Source organism: Eretmochelys imbricata, chromosome 15, assembly GCF_965152235.1.
Source record: "Eretmochelys imbricata isolate rEreImb1 chromosome 15, rEreImb1.hap1, whole genome shotgun sequence".
In the NCBI taxonomy this organism is placed as follows: Eukaryota; Metazoa; Chordata; order Testudines; family Cheloniidae; genus Eretmochelys; species Eretmochelys imbricata.
In genome coordinates, this window is record NC_135586.1 from 24635897 (window position 1) to 24660208 (window position 24312).

The 24312-nt window shown below is 49.8% G+C and overlaps 1 protein-coding gene across 1 annotated transcript in view; it reads left to right on the forward strand.

Annotated features, from left to right (window-relative positions):
- The window catches only part of NCOR2 (nuclear receptor corepressor 2), a 284712-nt gene that overhangs the window by 126237 nt on the left and 134163 nt on the right, over positions 1-24312 (forward strand). The window contains exons 8-10 of the mRNA XM_077835004.1: positions 7114-7180; positions 20080-20252; positions 21866-21959. Coding sequence (XP_077691130.1) covers positions 7114-7180; positions 20080-20252; positions 21866-21959 — 334 coding nt within the window. The remainder of the gene's footprint in view (positions 1-7113; positions 7181-20079; positions 20253-21865; positions 21960-24312) is intronic.

Sequence of the window (24312 nt, forward strand, 5' to 3'; positions counted from 1 at the left end):
GGCCGGCAGCCCTGCCAGTCAGTGTCTCTCCCTCTCTGCACCTCCCAGTCAGCTGTTTTGTGGCATGCAGGAGGCTCAGGCCAGGGGCGGGGGGCAGCGAGGGCATGGCAGGCTCAGGGGAGGGGGTGGGAAGGGGTGGAGTGAGGGCAGGGCCTGTAGCAGAGCCAGGGGATGAGCAGTGAGCACCCCCCCCCCCCAGCCCCGGCACAGTGGAAAGTTGGCCCCGTAGCTCCAGCCCCAGAGTCGGTGCCTGTACAAGGAGCCGCATATTAACTTCTGAAGAGCCTCATGTGGCTCTGGAGCCACAGGTTGGCCACCCCTGGTATTTTCCAAGCAAGAAATCCCATGCAATTCAGCCAGCTGGCACCCTTTTCCCCCTAGAAGAGGGGCACCCATACTTTGTGACACAGAGCGCTGTGCCTGGCTTTCACTTCTAAAGATACCCATGTTGTAAAATACAGCATTGCACACCTGCATAGTGTTTGCTCGGGCTCCTGTCCTCCTCAAGAGCCAAATGGAAAGGACTTCTTGTTTGAGTTCACCAGCAGTAAAAACAAAAAACCCCAATGGGCTCGCAGAGCGATTTGAGATGAATAATAGGCTTGGGCTCTGGCATATCTCAAATCAGGAGTCTCTGGGCTCTATTTCCATACCATAAGCCCAAGGGTGGCCGTAAACTGTGTTTTAAACACTCCCTGCCTCAGAGGCTGAGCATATGGCATTGCTGCAGATTTCACATCCCTTGCCTTGATTTCCCCCCCTTTTCTCCTGGTTCTGAAGCAGACTCTGGAGACAGCTGCATTTCTAGGGATCTCAAGTACCTCCCTACCTTGCTTCACAATCCGCCAGCTTTTTCGGAGGAGACTGAGTAGTCAACTAATTGTGAGCTAACCTCTGTACAAATCACTCGAACGGATCTCTTTCCAGCACATCTGCAGCTCAGAATCCAAGTCAAGTTTTCAGCATGGCTCCCTGTTCTCAATCCGTAGCACAGCTTTCAAAATTAACTCTCAAGATTAGCTCCATACCTCCATCCGTTTATTTTTTCAATTACTTTGAATTCTCCAGATCTTTAAGAGCCCAGGGACTGAAGACATAGTTCCTGAGGATGGATGCCCCTGCAGGGGATGGTGTATTGCGACGATGACCTTCCTAAAGTTCTGCTACAAGCACTGTGTGCGTCTCCAGCTGTTACAGAGGACAGCCTTTACCTTCACCGGCTGCGCAGCGGGAAGTTCGGTTTGCCCTGGGAGCAGAACATGTGCTCCTCAGACATGTGCTCTGAGTTAACCTCCCTGCAAATGGTTTCTAAGTAACAGCGGTGTATGTAGCAAGATAAACTGTGAAGCGTATTCATATTTTGCAAGATCGTACTAACCTTTGCAGGCTTGACCTTAACAGGAAAGGTAAAGCAGCAAAAACATTTAGAGTATGTTTTAAAAAACCAAACAAACACAATCCTTCCGTTAGCTGATTATTTCAGCCCTGATCATGATAAACATGCACTGGCTTTCAAGACATTGCCAGGCTTTACAGCTGCAGAGTGATTAAGCCTTTGCCTACATTAGTATTCTCAAGGTCAGACATAATGCAAAACTCAAGACTACTCATTAGTTGCGTAAGAGCCTCCGACTTCACAGGTGTGAGACAAAGCTTAAAGGGATACTCTTCTGTGGAAATGGAGCCTCTAAATTTTGCCTTTGCCTTTCCTCTAAATTTCCTCATTTACTCTCCTATCTGCTGACGAGTTTCAAGGCAGCCACAGCCTTCCGACTTTACAGGTGTGAGGCAAAGCTTAAAGGGATACTCTTCTGTGGAAATGGATTTCCATGCTTACCTTTAAATTGACACCAGTGAGCCCAATCCTGTCATCAGTGAGCGTTGCAACTCCCATTGACTTCCCCATTGGAGGATGAATCAGGCCCCCCAGTGATTAAAACTGAAATAGCGTTAGCAATCTAGAGCCTGTTTCACCCCTGCGTTGACTCCAGTTTTAGGTCAGCGGAGCTCTGCTGACTTAGTGCAGTTGTGCTGCCTGGCACTGGACTGGTGAGTCAAGCCCCCGAATGCTTTTTCCATGGTTTGTGCTGCTTGGAAGCTGAAAATGTGTTGGGTTTTCTTTTGTTTCTGGTCAATTTCAGTTCTCTTGCAGAGTTGTGATTCAGCATTGCCAACCCCAAGCGTTCAAAAATCAAACCAGCCAGGCTCTCTTCAATCCCAGATTTTAAACAGTAATAGCTGTTGGGTTCCTTTGATTTGCCTTCTCGTGTTTGAGATTTAGGATTCACGTTTTCACCCTTTTCTCTGTAACCGGGAAACACAGAAATAAAATGTTGTTCGTTTTTAATTAAAGCTGAAGTGCTCACCGTCACCTGACTCCGAGAGCGGGGGCTTGACGAAAAGCAGCAAATGTCCTCAGACTTGTGATAAAATCATCAGAGTTGGCAACACTGTGTTTTCAGATGACCTGTTTCCACTGGAATTTGAAAATAATGGGAATGTGTTTCTGGGGATTAGGTTCCTATCAAAGCTTGTTCACACAGAGGTCCAGATTGTGACAGTGCCTCTTTAAAAATAAACTGTTGTCTGCTGTGGTACCACATTGCGCTGGAATATAGAGAAGGAAGCACATCCCGACTGTTGGGGTGAACAGAGGTTAATTCCAGTGTTCTGACTGGATCTGGCTCAGCAGGGCCAGTGAGAAGCCAAGAATTTCTTCAGAGGACTTGGGAGAGAAAGCTCAAGGGGCGGGGGGGGTTGGAGCAGTGAAGGAACTTTCTGCCTGGAAGGCCTGATATTTTGCAGGCCTTGATATTATGTTGGATCTGGCTGCATTTCATCTTCATCCACCCGAGCTGCAGTATTCCAGAGAGGAAACATGGCCTAGTGTACGAAGCACAGGACAACAAGTCCTGGGTCCTGGTCTCTGGCTCTTTCTGTGACTCACCGCATGATAGTGGGCAAAGTCATTTTACCTTGTGCCTCAGTTTCCCCATTTTTTTAAAAGCGGGAGAGAATACTTTCTTCCTCACAGGTGGATGGTGAGGTTTAAGTCAACAATTGGCTGCAAAACACTTTGATGGAACATGCTGTAGAAATTTAGGCGAAGCACAATGGGATTGTGTGATCCAGTGGAGAAAAGCCTTTCTCAGTGATGTTGGTTAAATAGGTCGAATGCAAGGGTGAGCAAACTTTTTGGCCCGAGGGCCACATCTGGGGATGGAAATTGTATGGCGGGCCATGAATGCTCATGAAATTGGGGTTGGGATGCAGGAGGGGGTGCGGGCTCCGGGCAGGGGATGAGGGGTTTGGGGTGCCGGAGGGTGCTCTGGATTGGGACCAAGGGGTTTGGAGGGCAGAAGGGGGATCAGGGCTGGGGGGCAGGGGGTTGGGGTGCAGGCTCTGGGTGATGCTTACCTCAAGCAGTCCGCTTTCCGGCTCCTATACGGAGGTGGGGCCAGGCGGCTCTGCACACTGCCCTGTCTGCAGGTGCCGCCCCTGCAGCTCCCATTGGCCATGGTTCCTGGCTAATGGGAGCTGCGGGAGCGGCGCTTGGGGCAGGGGCAGCGTGCGGAGCCCCCTGGCTGCCCCTATGCATAGGAGCCGGAGGGGGGACATACCACTGCTTCTGGGAGCCACATGGAGTTGGGCAAGCCCCCTACCCGGCTCTCTGGCTGGAGCACCAGAGCGGGACAAGCCCCAGACCCTGTCCCCGGCGGAGCTTGAGGGCCAGATTAAAATGTCTGGTGGGCCGGATGCGGCCCCCGGACCGTAGTTTGCCCACCTCTGGTCTAATGGGTTGGGCTCTGATCATTGCAATGCAGATTGGAATAACAGTGGGTCCTTTGCAAACATACAGTCAAAAAGAGTGATCCTCTCTCCTCCCCAAAAAACAGACCCTCTGGCATAGATTTTTTTTCTTTTGTGATCAACACTGTCCATATATATATGCACATATAATCATCATTATAATAAAAAGGGTGCCATTTGATATGCAGGCCCTGGTTCAAAAAAAAATTCTAGATCCAGGCAGTTATCTACAGGGACACACAAGCCTTATGCTAATATTTGACATCGGTATTAATTCTGTTAACGTTATCGCTGCCCATAATTGGATGTGCATGGTGGTTTCAGGCTGAGTGTTTTACTTTCAGAAGGCTCAAGCTGGGGATGCTTGACTCTAATTCAGGCAGTTAGCTACTGTTTCCTATTTGAACAAGGAGGTTGCAGATGCCACTTGCAAGCGCTACCTTGGAAATCCAATTCTATTTTTACATCAAAGCGTTCAAGGTGAAGTCAGAGAGAATGACAATGTGGTGCGGCCTAACCGGAGCTCTGGGATCCAGCATTCCTTTGACACCACTGGTAACTAAATAAGAGGGGAAAACAGAATAGAACATTATTACTCAGACCACGAATCAAGTCAGAGTTGTGTGCATCTTGCTGGGTAATCAAAGCAGAGCACAATAGGATAAGCATGGTCACAGGCTGCTGGGAACAAGAGGAGGACCTTGACCCATGTCCCATTATTATTTGGATAGCATTTTGCAGGCAGGTTTAAGAACAGCCCCTGCTCCAAAGAGCTTACCGTCTAGGGAGAAAACCTATAAATGCCAGGAGAGGAACTGAGAAGCAGCCAAAGCAAATGTGGGTGACTGAACGGCGAAGGGTAGAAAGTGTCTTGTTAGGACCCTGTGCGCTGTTGGAGGACAGAGAAGGCAGTCAGCATCGTCCCTTCTTCTCCAGAAAGTAAATCCAACTCTATACACTTTTTGTATAAAGGTGACCTCCTCCTTTTTTATCCATCCATGATCCATCCATCCATCCCTTTTTCTGGCCGGCTAGCTCTTGGGCTGCTCCCTGTGTTTTGGAGAAATGCTGCTTAGAAGGATCCAGTGTCTACAGTGCAGCTCCTGCAGAAGGGCCAGATGATGGCCGGTCATTGCGGCGGCAGGGGCGGGAGGGCACAGTGCGTATCGTGGGTCCCCAAGGCTCTGTGGATCTCTTTGAAAATGAAGTCCATCCACTCTGCTTCTCTGTTTTGTATTTTTTTCCAGTCAAGGGACATGGGGAGGGGAAGAGGGAGGGAGAGCCAGTCGGAGAACACTGGGTGTATTTCATTTTGGGAACTCCTGGGTGGGTGGGAAAGATTCTTTTTAGGCTCCTGATAGTAATTACACACCCTGCAGCTCTGCTTTCATTGGGATCAAAGGCTTCTTTGCAGACACACACTCGCACCTGATCTTTGTTCTTTGCTAAGAGTTTCTATTGCAATAACAACTGGCAGTGCGAATGTGTGTTTGAAACAGTTCAGCACTTGGGTTCAGCCAACATTTCACAGGCTTATGCGAGCCCCTCAGCTCTCCATCCTTAGGGGTGGGGACTTTTTCTTTTCTACATGGTATTTTGGACCTCTTAAAAAAGGGCGGGGGGGCTGAGATGTGTTTGGCTGAAAGTGCGGATTGGTTTTATCCACATGGGTTACTTTTTATCCCTTATAGCTGCTGCTGAGGTCCTGATCCTGCATGGTGCTCAGTAGCTCCCGCAAGATGCTGAGCTCACTCATTTGATTTGCTTGCTCCTTTACAGGACAGGGTTCCCAGGGAGTAAAAGGGGTGGGAGATTTCCTTGCACCCAGGATTCCCTTGAAAGCATCACTTCAGACCTGCCACTTCCGATCATTTGGATCCTGTAGGTAGGAAATCGAGCCCACTGTGTGTGTGCTGGCTAGTCAGGCATGCGTTCCAGGCAGCTCTGCCTTCCCTAGGCTTGGAAGGTGGCTGTCCTAAAGCTCTCTTTGAGAGGTAAGTGAAGAGGCAGTGTGGTCCTGTTGGTTTGAGTCCTGGGCTGGAAACAAGGAACTCTTGAGGGTTCTAATCCCAGCTGTGTCACTGGCTTGCTGTATGACCCTAGGAAAGTCACTTTACCTCTCTGTGTAGAGAGGTTGCACTGAGCTATAATTACATCCATACGTCTCCGGCAGCCCCCTCTGTCTCTGCAGGACTGCAGCGTTCCAGAAAGAGCAAATCAAGCCTAGAGTAAAGAAAACTTCCGCAATGTGGAAAGTTGCAGCACTGTCTCTGTCTGCAGCCAGCAGTAACCCCAGCTCTCAGGCCCTGATGCAGCTAGGTGCTTCGGCTCATGCCTAACGTTAATCAGTGAAATAAATGGGTTATTCACATGCTGAAAGTTGGGCACATGCTTAAGTACCTTTCTGAGCTGGGACCTAAGAGAGGCATCAGCTGCCGACTCAGTCCCGCCGAAGCCGAACCTGGCGATTTAAACGTCAGCATTGCTCTCCTTCGTTTCTGAGCATTGTAGCAGAAACATCCCATTGCCCTGTAATTGCGGCATAGCTTCCATAGAGCGCTACTGTATTTTTTTTCCTACTCTCACCTCTGTTTGTCTTTTTTTCCCAGCTGTAAACCGCGTCTTAACATTTCATTGCACCATAGGGGTGCTGTGTAGTTAATGCTTTGAGGCAGGACCGTGGGGGCGGGGAGCGTAGGCATCAATACGCCATTACTGTTGCGTGGCTGTCTTTCGTTCGTCACTTGGGAAATGAAGGGTCTGGTTCTCCACCAGGCACTATGCTGGCTAGTGCTTGCTCCCGGGACTGGTGCTATTGGCATAACGTAGCGCACTTGGCATCTGCGGGACTACTTGCGGTAGCGAGCGGTACGTTTAGTCGCAGAGGTCAGCAGGGGTAAGGGAGCTAGTGAAGTTAGTTAGAACCTGTGGCCCTGATCCTGGAAACACATCAGTGAGTAAAGTTACGCACGTGTAAACGGTGGTAGGGTCAGGCGCTGGGACGACCGGACTAACCCCAGGTGAAGTGCGCACTGCAAGGCAAACAATGCAGCTGATCAAAGGAGCGTTCAGAAAGACTTTGGCCTGTGTAGCAGAACTGCAGGGGCCGGCTCAGTGTTGCTCCAGGGTGATATTAAAGGCCGCGCGTGCCCTGCTATTGTAGGTACCACATCCATCGCTCTGAGACTGCATCATTTCAACGGGAAGGTAGAAATTGTTGCGGGGTGTTGAAAACAGAAGGGGTGTGCAGGACTTTGCATTTTAACGGTCTGTTATATTTTTCCCCCCTTTTCGCCACTGTAGAAACCAGGCAATGCGGAAGAAGTTAATTTTGTACTTTAAGAGGAGAAATCATGCTCGTAAACAGTGGGTAAGTGCAGTTCCTACGTCTTATTTTATATGTGCATAACAGATGCAAAGAAGACTCCATGTTTAGCTCTTGTACGTAGAAAACAAAAGGAGGGATCCCAGCACAGACAGGTTGGTATTTAGCATGTTAGCTGTTGCTTTTTTTCCTTCTTGTAGGATCCTCTGTCTTCCATGCTGTAGCAGCCTCCATTATAAAAGTAACTTGTATGCAACTAACCCAGGGCCTGATTCTACGGTTCGGCAGCAGCTTACTCCACAAATATCCCCATTCACAGGAAAGGCGAATAGCCTCTTGCTTTATGCATAGTGGAGTCCGTTGTTGATTTCAATGGGACTGTTTGTGGAGTACATTTCTACTCAGTGTAAGTAATCGGGTCCTGAGAGAAGAGTGAAGCTTATGTTGACTCCACAGCAGACAAATTGTATGACGATTAATCTCACTCTTTCCAGCTGACCACAGAATTACGTTTTAGGAATTTGTGGTTTAAAACAAAACAAAACAGCTCCGTCCAATTCTGTTGCAAGAAAAGCTGTCTAAGAGTGAACTGCAAACACTTTTCATGGAAGTTACTCTTCGTTACGTAATGGAAAAGACATGGGTTTTATGGTGAGATTTTGAAGGGACCTGGTCAGATGGTTATAAACCTAAACTTCAGATTTTATACAACATTGCCTCTGGAAAGTAACTGAAGGACCCCATTCTGCTGCTCCATGGTCACTGGAAAGTGAAACCTAGAAACAAAAGTGAAACTGACCAGTCTATTATCCATTGTCCAAACTAGGTGAAATGCCAAAAGTAAACAAACAGCCCAGATTGGGAAGCACAAATCAGATTGTAAACAATTTTTGTTTTAAGAATCTAAATAATTATTAGTCTCACAGGTGAGGCATGTATTTTTTTTCCGTGTCAGCTATATGTTGCAATGGACTTTCGCGTTAGACTATTTAGAAACTCAGACTTCGATATAGACACTACTGAGCTGCCCTCTGTGGGGAAGCCTGAAATGTCGGATTTAGCTTCTGATGTGGAAGGGTTAGCCGGTTTTGTTAAGTTCTGTGGGAGTGGAAGTTTGCATGAACCTGGGAGGGATAGTTAGGAAAGCTTTGAATAATGCACATCGGGGAAGTGGTATTAAAGCTGTGACTGTAAAAGCCACACTTGGAGGGGCTGTTCCTGGAGATGTATCAGAGCCAGCGATCAGAGCATGGCTGTTACTGCCAGTGAATAAGGGCGCGTGCTTTTTCTTTTCTGTGTTTTTAAAAAACCTTTTGTGATGCCCCGGGATGTGCATTCCAAAGGGATAGTGCAGTTCTCCTGTGGGTTGGAATTCACCTTTAAGTCATTTGGCTTTTTGCTTCGTAACCCTCCTTCCCCAAATACACTGCCTGGAATAACTGATGGTTTTTGCGTTTGAGAGAAGAACATCAATATTTTCTTCCTCAAAATAGAGCATTTGCAAAGCAGCATGTGGTTTTGTTGGAAGCACAGAGGAACTAAGCAGGGTTGTTTCTGGTACTATGTGTGATACCCTCCATTGTACTAAATCTTGAATAGTTTGCTCTGTTGTAAGTAGTGAGGAGGTGGAGGGGCAGTTTCATTTGACTGCAATTGCATGGGACCCAAAATGTGTCTTGCAGAAAAATTGCCTACTATGAAGAATCAGTAAATTTCTGCCACCCGAAATGTTCCGTGCCCTTGAATGGGGATTTTTCAATTTAGGGGGCAGCATATGGCCCATTTTTGTAGAATAGGCGGTATACTGTTGCTGAAGTTACAAAGTGAATGCCTTTGCTGTTTCTCTTTGCAAAATGGGCACATCTAGCTGTCTATTTCATAGAGCAGACGCTCTTTAAAAAAAGAAATGAAAAGCACTTGTCTATTCTGGAATGTTTCCATTCATCTCTCTCTCTCCCATTCACATGCACCTTTTAATATATCACCGTTAGACAAATTGCATGATTGGACATAGTTCTACATTAGATACTGATTGCGTTTGCCTGGTGCAGCCAGGGATTGGATGGCTCAGGGGACTGGTAAAGGGGTACATTATTTACCACTCAGACCCTGGTTTTAATCTGGTCTGTTTTGTTAGTGACTGAACTGTGTCATCAGGATATCAGCAGTGTGGCCTAGTGGATGGAGCCCTGGACTGGGCCTCAGCTGACCTGGGTTCTATTCCTGGCTCTCCCACTGACCTGCTGGGTGACTGTGGGCCGGTTGTTTTGCCTCTCAGGCCTGGTCTACACCTGGACTGTAGGTCAACCGAGGTATATTGCTCAGGAGGTGAATTTACTACAGCGTTGGGAGCAGCCCTTCTGTTGCTGTAGGAATCTCCTATGTGACAGCAGCCTAGCTGCTGTGTTACTGCAGTGCTGGTAGTGTAGACACAGCCAGCGTAAGCTCCCTCCCACACACGCTCTTGCACAACAGACGAGTGCAGCGGTTCTCAATCTAAGTCTCGCGTTAGATTGCTGGGGCCCGGGGACGAAGCCCGAGCTCCACTACCCAGGGCCAAAGCTGAAGCCCCACGGCTTCAGCCCTAGGTGGGAGGGCTCAGGTTACAGGCCCCCCGCCTGGGGCTGAAGCCCTTGGCCTTCGGCTTTGCTCCCCACCCGAGGGTGGCAGGGCTCAGGCAGGCTCAGACTTCGGTCCTCCCTCCTGGGGCCGTGTAGTAATTTTCGTTGTCAGAAGGGGGTCATGTGAGAACCCCTGAGCCAGTGCATTGGGGTTTGTAATGGCCACTAGCGGTGCAGGGTGTGCGTTTGTGTATCGCACAGAGGAGACTGGAGGTTACGGGAGAAGTAAGGTAGCCTAGAGTGGGTCAGGAATTTTTTGACAGACTTCTTTTTTGTGGGAAAATGCCAATTTGTCAAAGTCAAAACTGTGTGTGGCAACATCTCTGTTCTGATGAAAATTTCTGTGCGAAGGTGGATCAGGTCCAGGGTGGGTGTGTGTGCTTAAAAGAAAGAGAATGGCCAAAATAGCCCAGTGGCTAGGGTGCTCACCTGGAAGAGGGAAGACCCAGGTTCAGATTCTGTTTTGGAGTATTCTGTTTGGTATGAATGGCTGATTCTTTGTACAAAGTGGAACAGCGGGGAGATTTGACTCTAGTTTGGTGGCTAGAGCACTCACATGGGGTGCAGAAGACCCGTATTCAATTCCCTGATTCGGAAAAGTCTCCATTTCCCTCCAGTGTGAACAAAAACTCTTTTAGTAACCGCGACATTTTTCATGAGGCGGAATGAATGTTTTCTGGGCAGCCCTCATGGAGCATCAGCTGGGTGGGGGTCACAGGTTCCAAGTGTCCTGCATAATCCTGTTTGTTTTTCGGAAAAGGAAGCCTTTGCCTTCCTAAATTGTGAGACTCGGAGCCTTGCCCTTTCTCCAGGGAAACCACAGACTGGCACACAGCAGCAGCAGCCAGCTGCATCCCAGCATGCAGGCCACTGCTCGCGAAACTTCACGGGCTGTTTTTAGCCTTTTCCCAAACACGGAGCTGTAAAAGCAGGAAAACGTGGCAGACTTTTTGGCAGCAGAAGGAACCTTGGAGCATGTCCTCATTTGCCTGCTTATTTTGAGTTGTTTGTTTATTTGCTGTCTGGCCCAGGTGGCCTCACTAGGAGAGGAGCAGCTGGGAAACCTCTGTGCTGCCGGGGTCTGTTCAGATTACCTGCCGCTTCTTGCCCATGACGGGAGAAGTCACTGGGCTGGTTAGACAGGCTTTTGGTTTTTGCTCCAGTTCTCCCCTTTCCCTCAGCTCCCGGGTGAGCTGATCTTGAAACCAAAAAATTCCTACCCGTCCCTAGGGGGGCAGGAAAGTCCCAATGCTGGGCTCTATTTTGTGGGGTTCCTGCTCCATGCTGAGGCTGCTGGAGAGGAGTGTCTGTGCTACACCAGCCCCGTGGGGGCACCATCACGGAGAACGCCTCTGTTAGCAGCATGGGTGGGGTCAGAAGCAGAGCACATGCTGGCTGTGCTTCAGCGTGGCCGGGAAGAATCCCGCCACCTCTGTGAAGACAGTAGGAGAAGGAAGGGGAGAAACAGAGGAAAAGGGCAGCGGGGACAGGGAAACCGGAGAACAGAATATGTCTGCTCTCTGCAGATGGACTCCTGAACAGCATCTTTGCTGGCCTCAAGCTGGGACCTGCAGTCAGCTGAACATGTCTTGCCTTTATCACTTCCTCGCAACCAATAGTGTGTGGTGGGAAGCAAGGGATCCCGGGGACCGTCCCACTTCCCAGACTGCAGCCTGGGATCCAGAGGCTTTGCCTATTTCAGAGAGCGATGTGCCAGTTTGACCAGCTGGGACTGTCCCCTTCGAAAGGTGGGATGTGACGGACTGACGGGGTCTGGCCGCGGGACCGTGTCCCCGACAACCCAGCGACGGCATGTTTGTATTTCTCGGCTTCGGAAGGGCTGGCTTCCTTTTTAGATTTGGAAAAGCAGGTGGTCGTGCTTGAAGACGCTCCCAGCACCACACAGCAGGGCTTGGGTAGCCGTGCAGAATGTGTATGCCCGCGGCAAACCTGCCAGTCTGCATGAGACGTGATGGCCCCCGGAAAACGGAGAGGCCACATTGTGGCAGATGCAAGGGGTGTGTTGAGCCATTGTGCCCTGCATTATGTGGGTTGGCATTGCAGGCTGCTGGCCTGTCCCCTCAGCCCAGGAAGGAGTGAAGCCATGTCCAGAGTCTGGTTCAGGCCCTTTATTCTTTATTTCTTCTACAGAAAACTAGTCCCTTTCCCCTAACCTGGGGCCGTCTGCAAGGGCCTGTCTATTCCTTACAGGTTTCCACTCTGCAAGCCACATGCCATAGAGCCATACCCTTCTCCAGGGCCTCCCACAGGAGCCAGCCTGCTTCCTGTAGCTCTCCCCCCCCCTTGAACTAGGATTCCCTGCCAGCGCCTGCCTGCTCCCGGCAGCTCTCTCCCCAGCTGGCCTACAAGCTGGCTTTTATAATACCCTGATCCCTGGCAGATCTGTCTCGGCTGGGCAGGAGCTGATGTGTCACAGGTGAGGCTGGGCCCAGCTCCTCTTACAGGGCCAGCCACCCTGGGACAGCATCCTATCCTAATTGTGCAGCATTCTGAGAGAAAGTGTGGTTTGACAATGGGAGTAGGAGCCAGAAAATCTGATACATCTGTGGAACAGGTATATTAATGATACTTCCTGACATCCCAAGAAATGTTGGATATTGCCAAGGGCTATACAAAGAGCTGATTACTGTTGTTCCCCCTTGAACTTCAGGGTCAATTTTTTGCTAGCCCCAGAAAATTTACTTGGGCTTTTATTTGTCTGAATAAAATCTGGTGCTCTAAAGACAAAACAGATACAGGGTTTTATTGTCGTATTATTCCATTACTTTAAATGACTAATATGCTTGAAGTACTCCTTTCACAAGGAGTAAATCTGATCTGCATTAAATGCAAAGGTATGGGAAGAAGTTGATTATCAAATGCAGTTCAGATTTACTTCTTTCCAAAGGCAAATGGCCCAGCTGGGTTTTATATTAGCGCTACCCCCGAGGAATGCCGACCTGTGATTTAACCTAACAAACCATGCTCCCCTTCATTACTGCCTCACATTGCAGCTGAGCCCCTGCTCTGAAAAGGGAATGCTGTCATCTTTCAGATTCTTGCTAACTTTGCAGGTCGTCGTTTGGATTATATGGCCTCCACCCCTCTCTCATTTTACACATGGTCACTCCTTTCATAGATTCACTCAGCGTAACAGATCAAAAGAAAGCACTGAACATCAGACGAGAGCTCTCCTGAATACTGCATTTAAAGCAGCATAAGAACTGGAGCATAAAAATCCACTTGGCCTGAAACTTGGCAGCTTGAGAGCAAGTGATTTTGCTGTGGGATTATATAGAAACATCAATAGCTTTCTGTCTGTAACTCTGTGTTCCTTTCCCTCCCCCATGGACACATCCCACGGATCCATGTTCTCCGATAAGTGACTCTTGGGAGGGAAAATGATGTGGACTGTAAAGCTTTGGCAATAACTGTAAATACAGAGGACTACTGAATTTGGTCTGGCTTGTGCTATGGGCCAGTTTCTGCCCTGGGTGTGGATGGGAGCCCCGTGCTCACATCCAGGGACACTATCTGGTCCACTGGGTTTTGTGTTTTTAAGCTGAGCTTTTCAAAAGGTCCTAGCTGCCCAGATCCCTCTGAAAGTCACTGACAGATGTACAACTGATTCCACCTTTCGAAGAGGCCAGCCAGAGACAATGCTAGAGAGCACTGGAATAAACTGCTGCAGCTTAAAAGACCAATGACCAAAGGCCTGTTAGAGCAGATGGTCACTACATCCATAAAGAGAGGGCGGTGATTCCACTGGTCTGGGAGGAGGAGGGTTTTGGGCTTGAACATGCCCTGGGGGTTTCAGCATTCAGTGGACAGGCACTGGGCTAGCTGCACCAGTGCAGGCAGGTCAAGCAGCTTCGCCTGCTTGAAGCAGCTGTCGGCTGAATCGGTGCAAACCACAGCTTTGCCTGTCTCCGTCAGGGCTTTGCATTGATGCATCAGTGTGGCATCTAGCCACCGCTGTTTGCAAGGGAGGCAGATCCCCACTGCAGACAAGGCCTTGGGCAGCTTGGGGACTGAGAAGGTGAAGTCAGAGCAGAGGTGGAGGAGGCCTTTGTGCAGTGCTCCAGGAGCGAGGCTCGGGAGTTTGACTGCCACCGTGGGCAGTGCAGCCACTGGGGAGGATGGGGGTGAGCAGCAGCTCTCTGGTAGGCTGCAAATTATATACATTCACAATAATAAATGAAACAATGAATTCACACTACGGTGGCTCTTTTGAGTCATGGTGATGACTAATTTGGTTCCTGCATCAGTGAGGTCTGAGAATCACTGTCTCTGTGGCAAGAGTGAATGGCAACTCTTCTCCTGAATTTTGTGGGGAAAGGACTTTAGGGGGATACAAAGGAGGCTCTGGTTTAGCTGAGCATCGTTGGCTTCCGTGCTCCCAGCCACGTGGGAGATGCTACCGCTCAGCCGCAATGGGGCAGCTCGCCTGCTCTCAGGCTGCGAGGTAACGGGTTTGGAAATCAGGCTGAAACGTACCGCTCCGAGATGAGCTGATGGGTGGGGCGGGGAAGGGGCAATGCTGGCCAAGTCATTTTTTGTGCCAAATGAAAAGCTGAATGTTTCAAAGCACTGAACACAGAGACGCTGAAACAGCGGAATCTGCAGCCCAGTCAATTGGGCGTTAGGGCTTGGATCCCCTTTCATTTCCCTGGGCCTGACACCTGGCACAGCTGGGCCCTGGTGGCACTCGCTCGTTCTGAGAGCTAGATCCTGCCTGGGGAGCTGCCGCTTCGGTCCCGCTCTGGGCAAGTGGGAAGAGTCTCGGTTAGTGCGGTAGCCGCCCTCCTGCTTCCCAAAATAAGTGCAGTTATCCGGGTCAGGGAAGTGGCAAACTCCCCTGTTGAGTTATTAGTGTATTAGTTTTAGAGCACTGTATTTGGGCCTGGGCTTTTAGCGTACATCTGCACAACAGTGAAACACCCGGGGCTGGCCTAGGTCGGCTGGCTCGGGCTTCGGGGCTGTAAAACTGCTGTGTAGACACCCGAACTCTGGGCCCCCATGAGGGGGGAAGGGTCCCAGAACCCGGACCCCAGCCACAACATCTAGGCAGCATTCTTCGCCCCGTGAGCCCAAGTCAGCTGGCCTGGGCCAGCTGCAGCCATGCCGTGAGTCATTGTAGCCGGACACATCAAATGGCAGAGTCCTGCCCTGGGGAGCCAGCTGTCTGAATTAGGTGAACAGGTTCTGGGGTCCCAATCGTTGAGTTTTCAAGTCACTTCATGCAGTTTCGAACTTGTCAGTGTCGCACGCCCAACCCAGTTTCTAGACACGAGCTGTGCGTCCTTTCTGCTTCCCACCATCATTGCTGGCAGACAAGGTGCTGGAACTGAAATATTACTGATGATGTGAGGAGCAAAGCAGGTCACATCAGGCCAAGTTTGGCCTTGGGGTAAGCAGGCACAGCTCCTGTTGCCTCCAGTAGGAGATGGACTCGCTTACACCAGATCAGGATTACCTATCGCGAGGGACGCAGACTCTTCAGAGCAAGGCTGGTGCGTCAGTATGACTCGGGTTACATAGTGAGCACGCATTCACAGCACCGAGGTGCCATTTCTGACAATAACCAACGCAAGTGGGGAGTGGGGCCATAGGAAAAGAGCCCGGGTTCGTCTCTGGATGACGTGGCTGCTCTCCCCTGCTTTGAAACTGCTGTACAACGGACGCCGGAGTTGGACGTGTCCAGTATAAATGACATGATCCATCTGCATGGCAAATGGCAACCCACTCAAGATTTTGGGCCTGATCCACAACGCAGTGAAGTCAATGGAGAGATTCCCACTCACATCAAAAGCTTTCAGTCAGGCGTCTTTCGAAGGAGAAAGTTACTGGATGAGAGTAAGACCTGTGGGGAAGTTAACAGCTGCAGACCTTCCCCCCTCAGTGGGGCACAGCTGATGGAGAGGAGGTTGTATTTCTTTGAAATCTGGATTTGCGATGTGTTGGATGCCGTGACCCGGAGCATGACTGATGAAGAAATCAGTTGCTGATAAGCTCTTTCCAAACTAGAGAACTCCGTGACGCAAGAGGTGGGGGGATTGGGGTTGGCTATTGAATTTTGGTAAAGTGGCATCTGCTTTCACTTCCTGATTTTTGGCCTAGAGTGGGTGAGTGTCACTCAGAATGAAACCTGAAAATCCCCACTGGCAAACCCGGTTGCCTTCATTTGGACCTGAGTTTGCTTTGAACCCCAGCATGAAGGATGAAAGCGTGACCATTGGAAGGGCCTGTCTGGTTAGCTGGGGGAGTGCTCGGTTATGGCTGGGCTGCATTCTTGCCTTCCCCAGCCAAATATGGACGGCTCCACCCACTGTGTGGCCAAGTACGACCTCCCTGAATCTTGGGTGTGGGTCTAGTGTGCAGCGCCAGCCGCTGCTCCTCACTTAGGTCTTTCTGCAGGGAACGGGCTGGCCAGGCATAACAGTGGGAATAAGCTGCAGTAAGTTACTGCCTCCCACCCAGAGCAAGAGGGCAGAAGGGAATAAATTGTGTCTGAGGCCCAGTGCCCTCTGGGGGGCGCTGCTTACACACGGTCCCTTTTCAGGGTGCTGCCTTAAAGGTGTGACTTAGGCTTTAGCATGCAAGAGAGTATTATTCCCATGGAGGGAGGGGGTACCTTTTAATCGGAGTGAAACTTTAGCGTTCGTTATGAGGGTAAAACCATAATACTTGGGAGGTGCTTGGATATGGTGGTGGTGGGCCCCTATGGGCAGGGGGATGGCTGTGCCAGAAGGAAGTTGCATGGAGTTGTTCTGAGTTTCCACCAGTGTAACTTGGAGCAGAATCTGGCCTGCAGAGCCATGTTAGTCAATCAGCGCCCCGCCCCCCTCCTTGCACTTGGACTGTTCTGTTTCACTGTTAGCTTCTCTGGCTGCTCCGAAGGTGTGGTAACAGGCCTGAACGCCTTCGCTCTTACCTTGGTTTCCTGGTTAGGCGCTTTAGTGTTGCTAACAGGGTATTTTTAGTGTCCAGAGAAGGACAGTCTTTTAAATTACACCAATGGGAAGGAACAGAACTGTATGGGCTGAGCAGCAATGGAAGCTATTCAGGCAAACCTTCCTGCATACTGATGGAAGTGTGTGTATGTACATACTGTAAAATGACCAGAGCCAGTAGGGAATGGGATGAACTATGTTTTCTGCATTTCCTAGGGTTCTGTCTACCCCATTAAACTTTATATCCCTAAAGGGAAGAAACAAATAATAGAACTGGAAGGGACCTCAAGAAGTCATCTAGGCCAGTCCCCTGCACTCAAGGCAGGACTAAGTATTATCTAGACCACCCTGACAAGTGTTTGTCCAACCTCCTCTTAAAAATCCCCAATGATGGAGATTCCACAACCTCCCTAGGCAATTTATTCCACTGCTTAAAACCACTCTGACAGGAAGTTTTTCCAAATGTCTCTTAGACATTAGAGATGTAAAAGACCTACCAGTTATTGCTTGAGTCATTTAACACTGGGCAGCGCAGAGCACAGGTGCGAATATAAAGTAAGGAAAAATAGTACATTGGAGGCGAGAATATAGTATGTCTCTTCCATATCCAGCCTCTATGATTCCCCACTCCTGCTGGAGGAGAACTTCTCCTGTTGGTCTGTTCTCCGATCAAGCCTGCTATCTGGTTGAGTATATAAATGTCCTAAGCAGTCGGGCTTCCATTGTGTCTTTTGGGAAACCCACCCTGCCATCAAATGAGACCTTGCTGGGAGTGGACAGGAAGCAGAATGCACAGAATCCCTGCTTGTAGAATCACTCTGTATCCCTACTATTGGTTGGATTTAGTTGTATGCTTAGGATGTCCTGCGTGGGTTGATGGGGAATGTGCATGGAAGAATTGGTGGAGCTCTGGGGCAGGCTGGTCCCCCATGTCAGGTTTGGGGTACGGTGTGAGGCTGGGTTGGGATGTCTGCACTGACACGCTGAACACGCCTGGACTCAATTTTCCCCTGTGCCCGAATTCCACCTCCCTGTTGCCTCTAACTTATCACTACCTCTACTGAAGAATTGGTTGAGCTCTGTTCCACAATGCCCCTCCCTCTCCCACCACATCCCCTCTTCTGGGTGGGGTGCTGGGGAAGGAGTCGTGTCCAGCTTTATGCCAGTAGGGTGTTTCTGTCAGCCAGGGGAATTCTCCATGGGTCGTTTGTGGCTAGAGTTTGCACCGCATGCGTGGCTCCAAGAATCCAGGGCTCTGTGCTCGTAGGCAGCGCTTGAATTCACCAAAACCTCAGTTGACATTGGTGAAGGGCTTTGAAGGCTGAAAGCGTTGTACAGGAGTTGAGTGCGCTAATTATTAAAGAAAAACCACCAGCCATCACGAGAATCCAATTTCCCCTCAGTGTTTCAGGTTGGGCTTCCAAAGAAATGGCCTCCAATTCTCAAAAGTAAGTGTGTGTGTGTGTGTGAGAGAGAGAGACTGAGACTGACTGACTTCCACAGGGCATGGAAGCCTGCCAGCACCTAGTGCTGACACTTCTAGTTTGCTCTTTCATGTCGGGATGCAAAAGGTTGACTCCGTTCCCTCAGGAACAGCTCTTATGGATTGTTTTTTTTCCTCTCTGGTATATTTTTGTTTGTTTGGTTTTTTTTCTCTTTTTTCTCATCCTTTCTGATTGAGATGCACCAGGGCATAGAAGACTGAAGAAAAATCACCGTAAAATCTTTGTGGCAATAGCAGGACTTTGAGTATTGATGAGTTTTGGTAATATAGGGATATTTTTTGAGATGCTCTAACTTATCCACGGGAGAAACCAGCCATATTCTGCTCCTTATCCCCCGGAGACTCTGTTTGCAGCAGCTTTGGCCCTGAAGTTTCATTAATCCTGCTGTGTTGACTCAAGTGCTGCTCTTCTCCACCTGGGAATTACTTGGAGGTACTTATGGTTTTGGCGATTCTTTTCTGAAACAAAATGCTTCAGGCCTTGACTGTAATGCAGTTGAAATCTCATCTCTCTGTTTTCCTCGTGCCCCTTGTGTGTCTTGTCTGTTTAGGTTGCAGGCTCTTCAGGGCTGGGACCACCTCTCGTGGGGCTGATGCAAAGGGATTTCAATAGCCTTTGTGGGGGGTGGGGGGGATGGAGGTGTTTTAACAGTGCCTGCCCAATAGGGCTTGAATCTCATTTGGGGCTGTAGGCTCCACTTTAATGCGGATAGTGATGGTGATGGTAATGCGGTTGGGATTGTGAAATGCATGTCTTGGTTAATTTTTTCCTTACTGTTCTGGAACAAACTCCAGCCATGTTATGGGTTTGCAGATTCCAGAGCCTTCAGTGGGAGGCGTTAGCGCCCACCCGACAGCCGGTGTCGATCTTGGGCTAGATTTTCAAAGGAGCTTCTGTTTTTTGCACACCCGGTGCAAGTACATCTGCCTACCTACCTACCTTAGGTGCTTATCTGGCCCTGTCCAGAGTGAAACAAAGAGGAGAACGGGGCCCTTGCTCCACTGTTCTGGTTGGAAGGACTAGTTCCAGCGGCGGTAGTTAGGACACGTTTGCGCTGCAGTCGGAGGTGTGTGGTTGTCGCTCGGGCAGGCCTGCCTGTGCTAGCTGTATCCGCACTTGCCCAGCTACAGACAGCAGCGGACACGCAGTGCCATGAACTCCTGGTGCACTTGGACAGCTTGTGCTGCCACGTCTTCCCTGATACTTGTAGCCTTGCTGGCTAGAGGGAAGCTAACGTGGGTCTGCCTCCTTAAGCTGCAAGGACACCTCTGATTGCAGTGTAGACCTACCCAAAGTGCGTGTGTTGTCCTTGTAACCACATGTTCTTAAACTCTGCTGATGAAGACAGTGAATGAGAGTAACAGTCTGCAGGAGGAAATGTCATCCAGTGATTAGATCAGGGACATGGGGGGCCTTCTACTCCCGCGTTGTGGCCTTTGTCTTCTCTGGGCGCCTCAGTTTCCTTATGTGTATCTTATCCCATCTCTTAGCAGAACCGTATCTGCCTCGTTGGGGTGGGGGTGGGGGGGAGACTGGCTTTGATTAATGGATGGATGTGTGTAAAGTGTTTGGAGATACTCAGTGCTTCGGAAAAGCAAAGTCCCACTCAGAAAGGGACCTTTAGGACAAGGACATCGTGGAAGTTTTCCAACTCTAAGAACAAAATCTCCTCTGTTCAGAACACTTGATTTGAGCTTCCTTGTTCTTTCTGGTCCCCAGCCCTGTGCAACTTACCTAACAAACCCTGCTACTGTTCTCTGCGGCTTGGCTGCTCTTCAGCCCGACAAGCCATCGAGGGAAGGGCTTGAGGAGCTGCTCTGTCTGGGGCTGTTTTCTGATCTTCCCCCTCTCACTTGCCCTTTCAGGAACAGAAGTTTTGCCAGCGCTATGACCAGCTGATGGAAGCCTGGGAAAAGAAAGTGGAGCGCATTGAAAATAACCCCCGGCGCCGTGCCAAGGAGAGCAAAGTGCGGGAGTACTATGAGAAGCAGTTCCCAGAGATCCGGAAGCAGCGGGAACTCCAGGAGCGCATGCAGAGGTTAGAGGAGAAGCGGTAGGAAGAGGCTAGGCAGCCTTTCTCCTTTGCCTATAGGGGGCTGGGGTTCAAATATGGTCTAAAATGGTGGGGGGTGGGTCCCGGGGAAACAAGCCCCCTCCTCCTGCAATGGAATAACTGTTAGATGCACAAACCACAGAGCCCCATGAACAAATAACTCGGGTTCTTTCTCCCCAAGGGGGATCAGCATAGCTCATACTGTCTACAGAGGAGGAGGAATTTCAAGAATCCAGATCTCCATTTTTCCTGTGTTGTTAATTTCCTGGCTGGCCACATCATGACACATGGGGTTAGTTCATCACTCTGAACATCTGACTGGGAGAGGGTATACCTGGTCCCATATTAGGAGGCTCAAATCAAGGTGGGAAGACGCAGTCTAATTATTTAGTCATGTAGATAGTTAAAAATTTATCTAGGCTTTGATCTAGGTATGTGCACAGAGGCCAAGCATTTGCAGAACTGGTAGAAAAGATTGTTAAAGGTCTTGCTCACTCGCTCCATTCACGTGATCAGCATTGTCCACCACCTCTCCCATCCCCACAGCTCATTTACTTCTCCTCAACTCACCTCATCTTCAGAAGCGCCTCGAAGGTCAGGCTGTTCCAGAGCAAGAGGAGAAGGTGCTGCTAAAGTCGATCGCCCCTCACTGAGAGGGGTCCTGACCTCAGCCCTGTTTTGCTGAAACCAGCCGGTTGTCGGCTTAAGAAGCCTTAGCAAGTCAGGACCCAGACTGTTTAGCGTGGCGCCATATTCAGTGGGAGTTTTACCATTGACCTCAGTGCGAGCAGAGTTGTAAAAGTCCCACCCTACAGCTTCTTTGTCTTTTAGCTTTTAAAAAGATGTGTGTAGTTAAATAAAAGAGTGTAGGCTCTGTCCGGGAGTTGAGACCCCATGTTTACGGCTTAGCTGCTTAAAAAGAAAAGCGTTAAAAAAAAATCTAATATTAACAGCCAGGTTTTTCATGCTTTTAAAAAAAAATGGTTAATGAAAAGCTTTCTGTGTCTGGGTCTAAGCATTTCCCTGCAGCATTTGCAGCCCAATCTCAACCGCAGTGGGCAAGATGACCTGGAGCTGAGCAGAAGCAGAAGTGAAACAGTGACTGATTTATTGCAGTGTTCAGGATGAATGAAATGCAAAACTATGGTGGAAAGTCATATGGATTGTAAATATTTCTTGAGTTAATCTAAAGGTTTATCTACATGGAGATGCAGTGTGTGGCAAGCCAGGGTGTGAATGTACAGCCCAATATCCTGCCTGGCCCTAAGTCGCCAGGTGGACGCTGCTCCTGCGCACTGGAAATTCCTTTGACACACTGCTGCTGAGTGTGCAGCTGGCTAGTGCACTCCAGATTTGCACCCTGGCTTGCCGCACACTAAGTCTCCAGGTAGACGCAGGGAAGGACATGGGTTTGGTTTGGTTTTCTTTAATTGTAGGCCATGTGTGCGAGGTCTTCCCTCTCGCCTCCAGGGCAGGCTCTGTTCCCTGTTTTGACTGCGCCACCTTTCGAATGCGAGGAGTCCCGGGAAATGATCGAGGCGCGGTGCCAAGTACAAGACAGGGCATACGTTTTTCAGTGTTTCACTGCCATTTCCCAGCAGGGTAGGACAGAGGGGCAGCGGTCTCTCCATGTCGGCCGCACGCAGCGAACACGAGGTGTCAGAAATTATCGATGGGCTCTCGGAACAAGAGGTGAGACCAGGTCGCCGTTTTTCCTTCCTTTTTTTTTTTCCCACCCACCCCATTCCCCCTTCCCTCTGAGGAACTCAGTGCAGTCACAACAGACCCTGACGGTGGAGCTGGTGCTGCATTCAACTAATGTCAGGCCGGCTGTGTTTAGTAAACACTGTCATACGCAGGATGTGATTCCCTGACAGAACCCTGAGCGGGGCTTGGGAGTGTGAGCAGAATCTGTGCAAGCAAGCAGCATCCCACTGGAGCACCCATCAGGGCTGACCTCATCTCACTCCCCATCCTCGTTGCTAGGAAGCAGCAGGATCTTTAAGAGGAATTCACGTAATGAAATAACAGTCAAGGTGGCAGGGCATTTTTTGCACTCAAATGTGTCTCAGGCCATCAACTCCAGCCGGTCATTGTTCCTACAAACCGGTTACTCTTTTAAACTGAAATCGGGGGTGGGGGAACAGATTCCCACAACAGCACAGGTTTATGCATAATATTTTAACGGGAGATGCGGTTTCCTGCAGGGGATTCCTATCGGACGAATGGTTTGTACATCAGCCAGTCGGATTGACTCTCTTGAGTGCTCTGTTCGTCGCAGGCTGTCCCAGTGACATTGGCTTCTCCTGGATCTGGTTTCGCGAGGGTTCCGCTTGGCTGGCTCTGATCGCAAGCTGTCGAGAATGGGTTCGTGCTTGGGAAGAGACAGCAACTGCTGCCCAGCAATAGTGGAGATGTTTCCTGCATGTACTTGCTGTGCCCTTGGCTGGGAGGGAGTTTGCTTTGACCAAGTTAGAGGCTGACCCATGAGCTTAGTTCTCAGGGACAGATAGGCACCATGCTTCCATTTGTTCTTCACAAAGGGGGCCTGATGCGCTTCCTGGCACTGATCTCCTCCAGGAACTAAAGTACTCGGCGAGTGGGCCCACAGCCAAGGGCCATCGCTGGTGCTCCGTTGTGGAGAACGTTCCTACAGAGGAGTGAGATGGAGCAAACAGCTGGAATGTGCGTTATGCCATATCCGCCAAGCTTGGCCTACGTCTATGCTGAAACTGGGACAGCGGCACAGCTGCAGAGCTTCCGTGTCAACGTTCCCTACGGCGATGGGAGGGGTTTGCTGCCCTTAATCCATCTCCCCAAGAGGCAGTAGCTAGGCCAGTGAAGAATTCTTCCATCAACCTAGCGCAGGCTGCACCAGGGGTTAGGTCGGCTTCACTGCCTCACTCAGGGGTGTGAAGTTTTCACAGCCCTGAGCAAGGTCGCTGGGTTCACCTAACGTTTTAGTGTCGACTTGGCCGAAGATAGAGCCTTAGATGTTGCCCAAGACCAGCACCCAACAGATCAGAGATCTGATTCAACGCTGCTCTTTTGGGGCTGGTCCATCGTGAGCTGAACTGGTGCTAATTATGTCGTTACACGTCATGGCTCTGCTCGTTAAATGTTGTTGGCCAGCCTATGTTTGTCCTGGCCAACCCGCTCACTAAGTGAGAACTGGCGCTTACCTCTCATTAAAAGAACATCCTTGAGAGCTGTAAGCATTTTGAATGTCATCAAAGGCGTTGCCGGAGTCAGAGGTGTTGCTGTGGAGTTTGAGGATGTGGGAAGCTAAGAGGAAGCAGCTTTGTATCCGTCGGAGAGCTATGCCAGACAGCTGTAACTCCTGTTCTTTGGACCGGCACTAACTCCCATCATCTCCTGTGTTAGGATGTGGAGTTTGTGCCTGAATTTGATAGTGAAGCATCAAGACTCTTTGCAGAGTAAGAGACTCTGGCTAGGTTTACAACCCTCTGGAGTCTTAGCAGTTCAGCGTTCTCTGAAGTACTGACACCTGGTTACAAATCAAGGTCAGAACATGCCACTCCAGAGCTTCCCCAGTCCTTAATCAGCGAGTGCCAGATTCTGAGATCTTTACTCATGCTGGGTCCGTGTTTGACACCATGAAGAGCTCCACTGACGTCAATAGGGACTGCTCATGAATTTTGTTGCCGTTAATAAATTTAGAGTAAGGGTGTCAGAATCTGCCCCAAAGTGTTTAACAGTAAGGGAAAAAAGGGATTACGGCACAGCAAGAGGCTGTCACTTTCGGTGGCAAAGCGGAGAATCTGCCGTTTGTTTCAGCATCTAACGTGGCAATAAGAAATGGTGGCTGAGTTGTGCCGTGAACGGACAAAGTGGCCTTTGGGTGAATGTCAGACATGAACCTGACTCTAGCCTGTGTGGTTACCGAGTGGCAATTAGACCCACTTCGTAGCAAATACAGGGTATACGGCTCGAGCGTTGTGTGGAGAAGTCCATTCAGTTATTGTCTCCAGTGCTTCGAAGACGCTGTCGTTTGAGTTTCAAACCACACTGAGAGCAGAAGGGA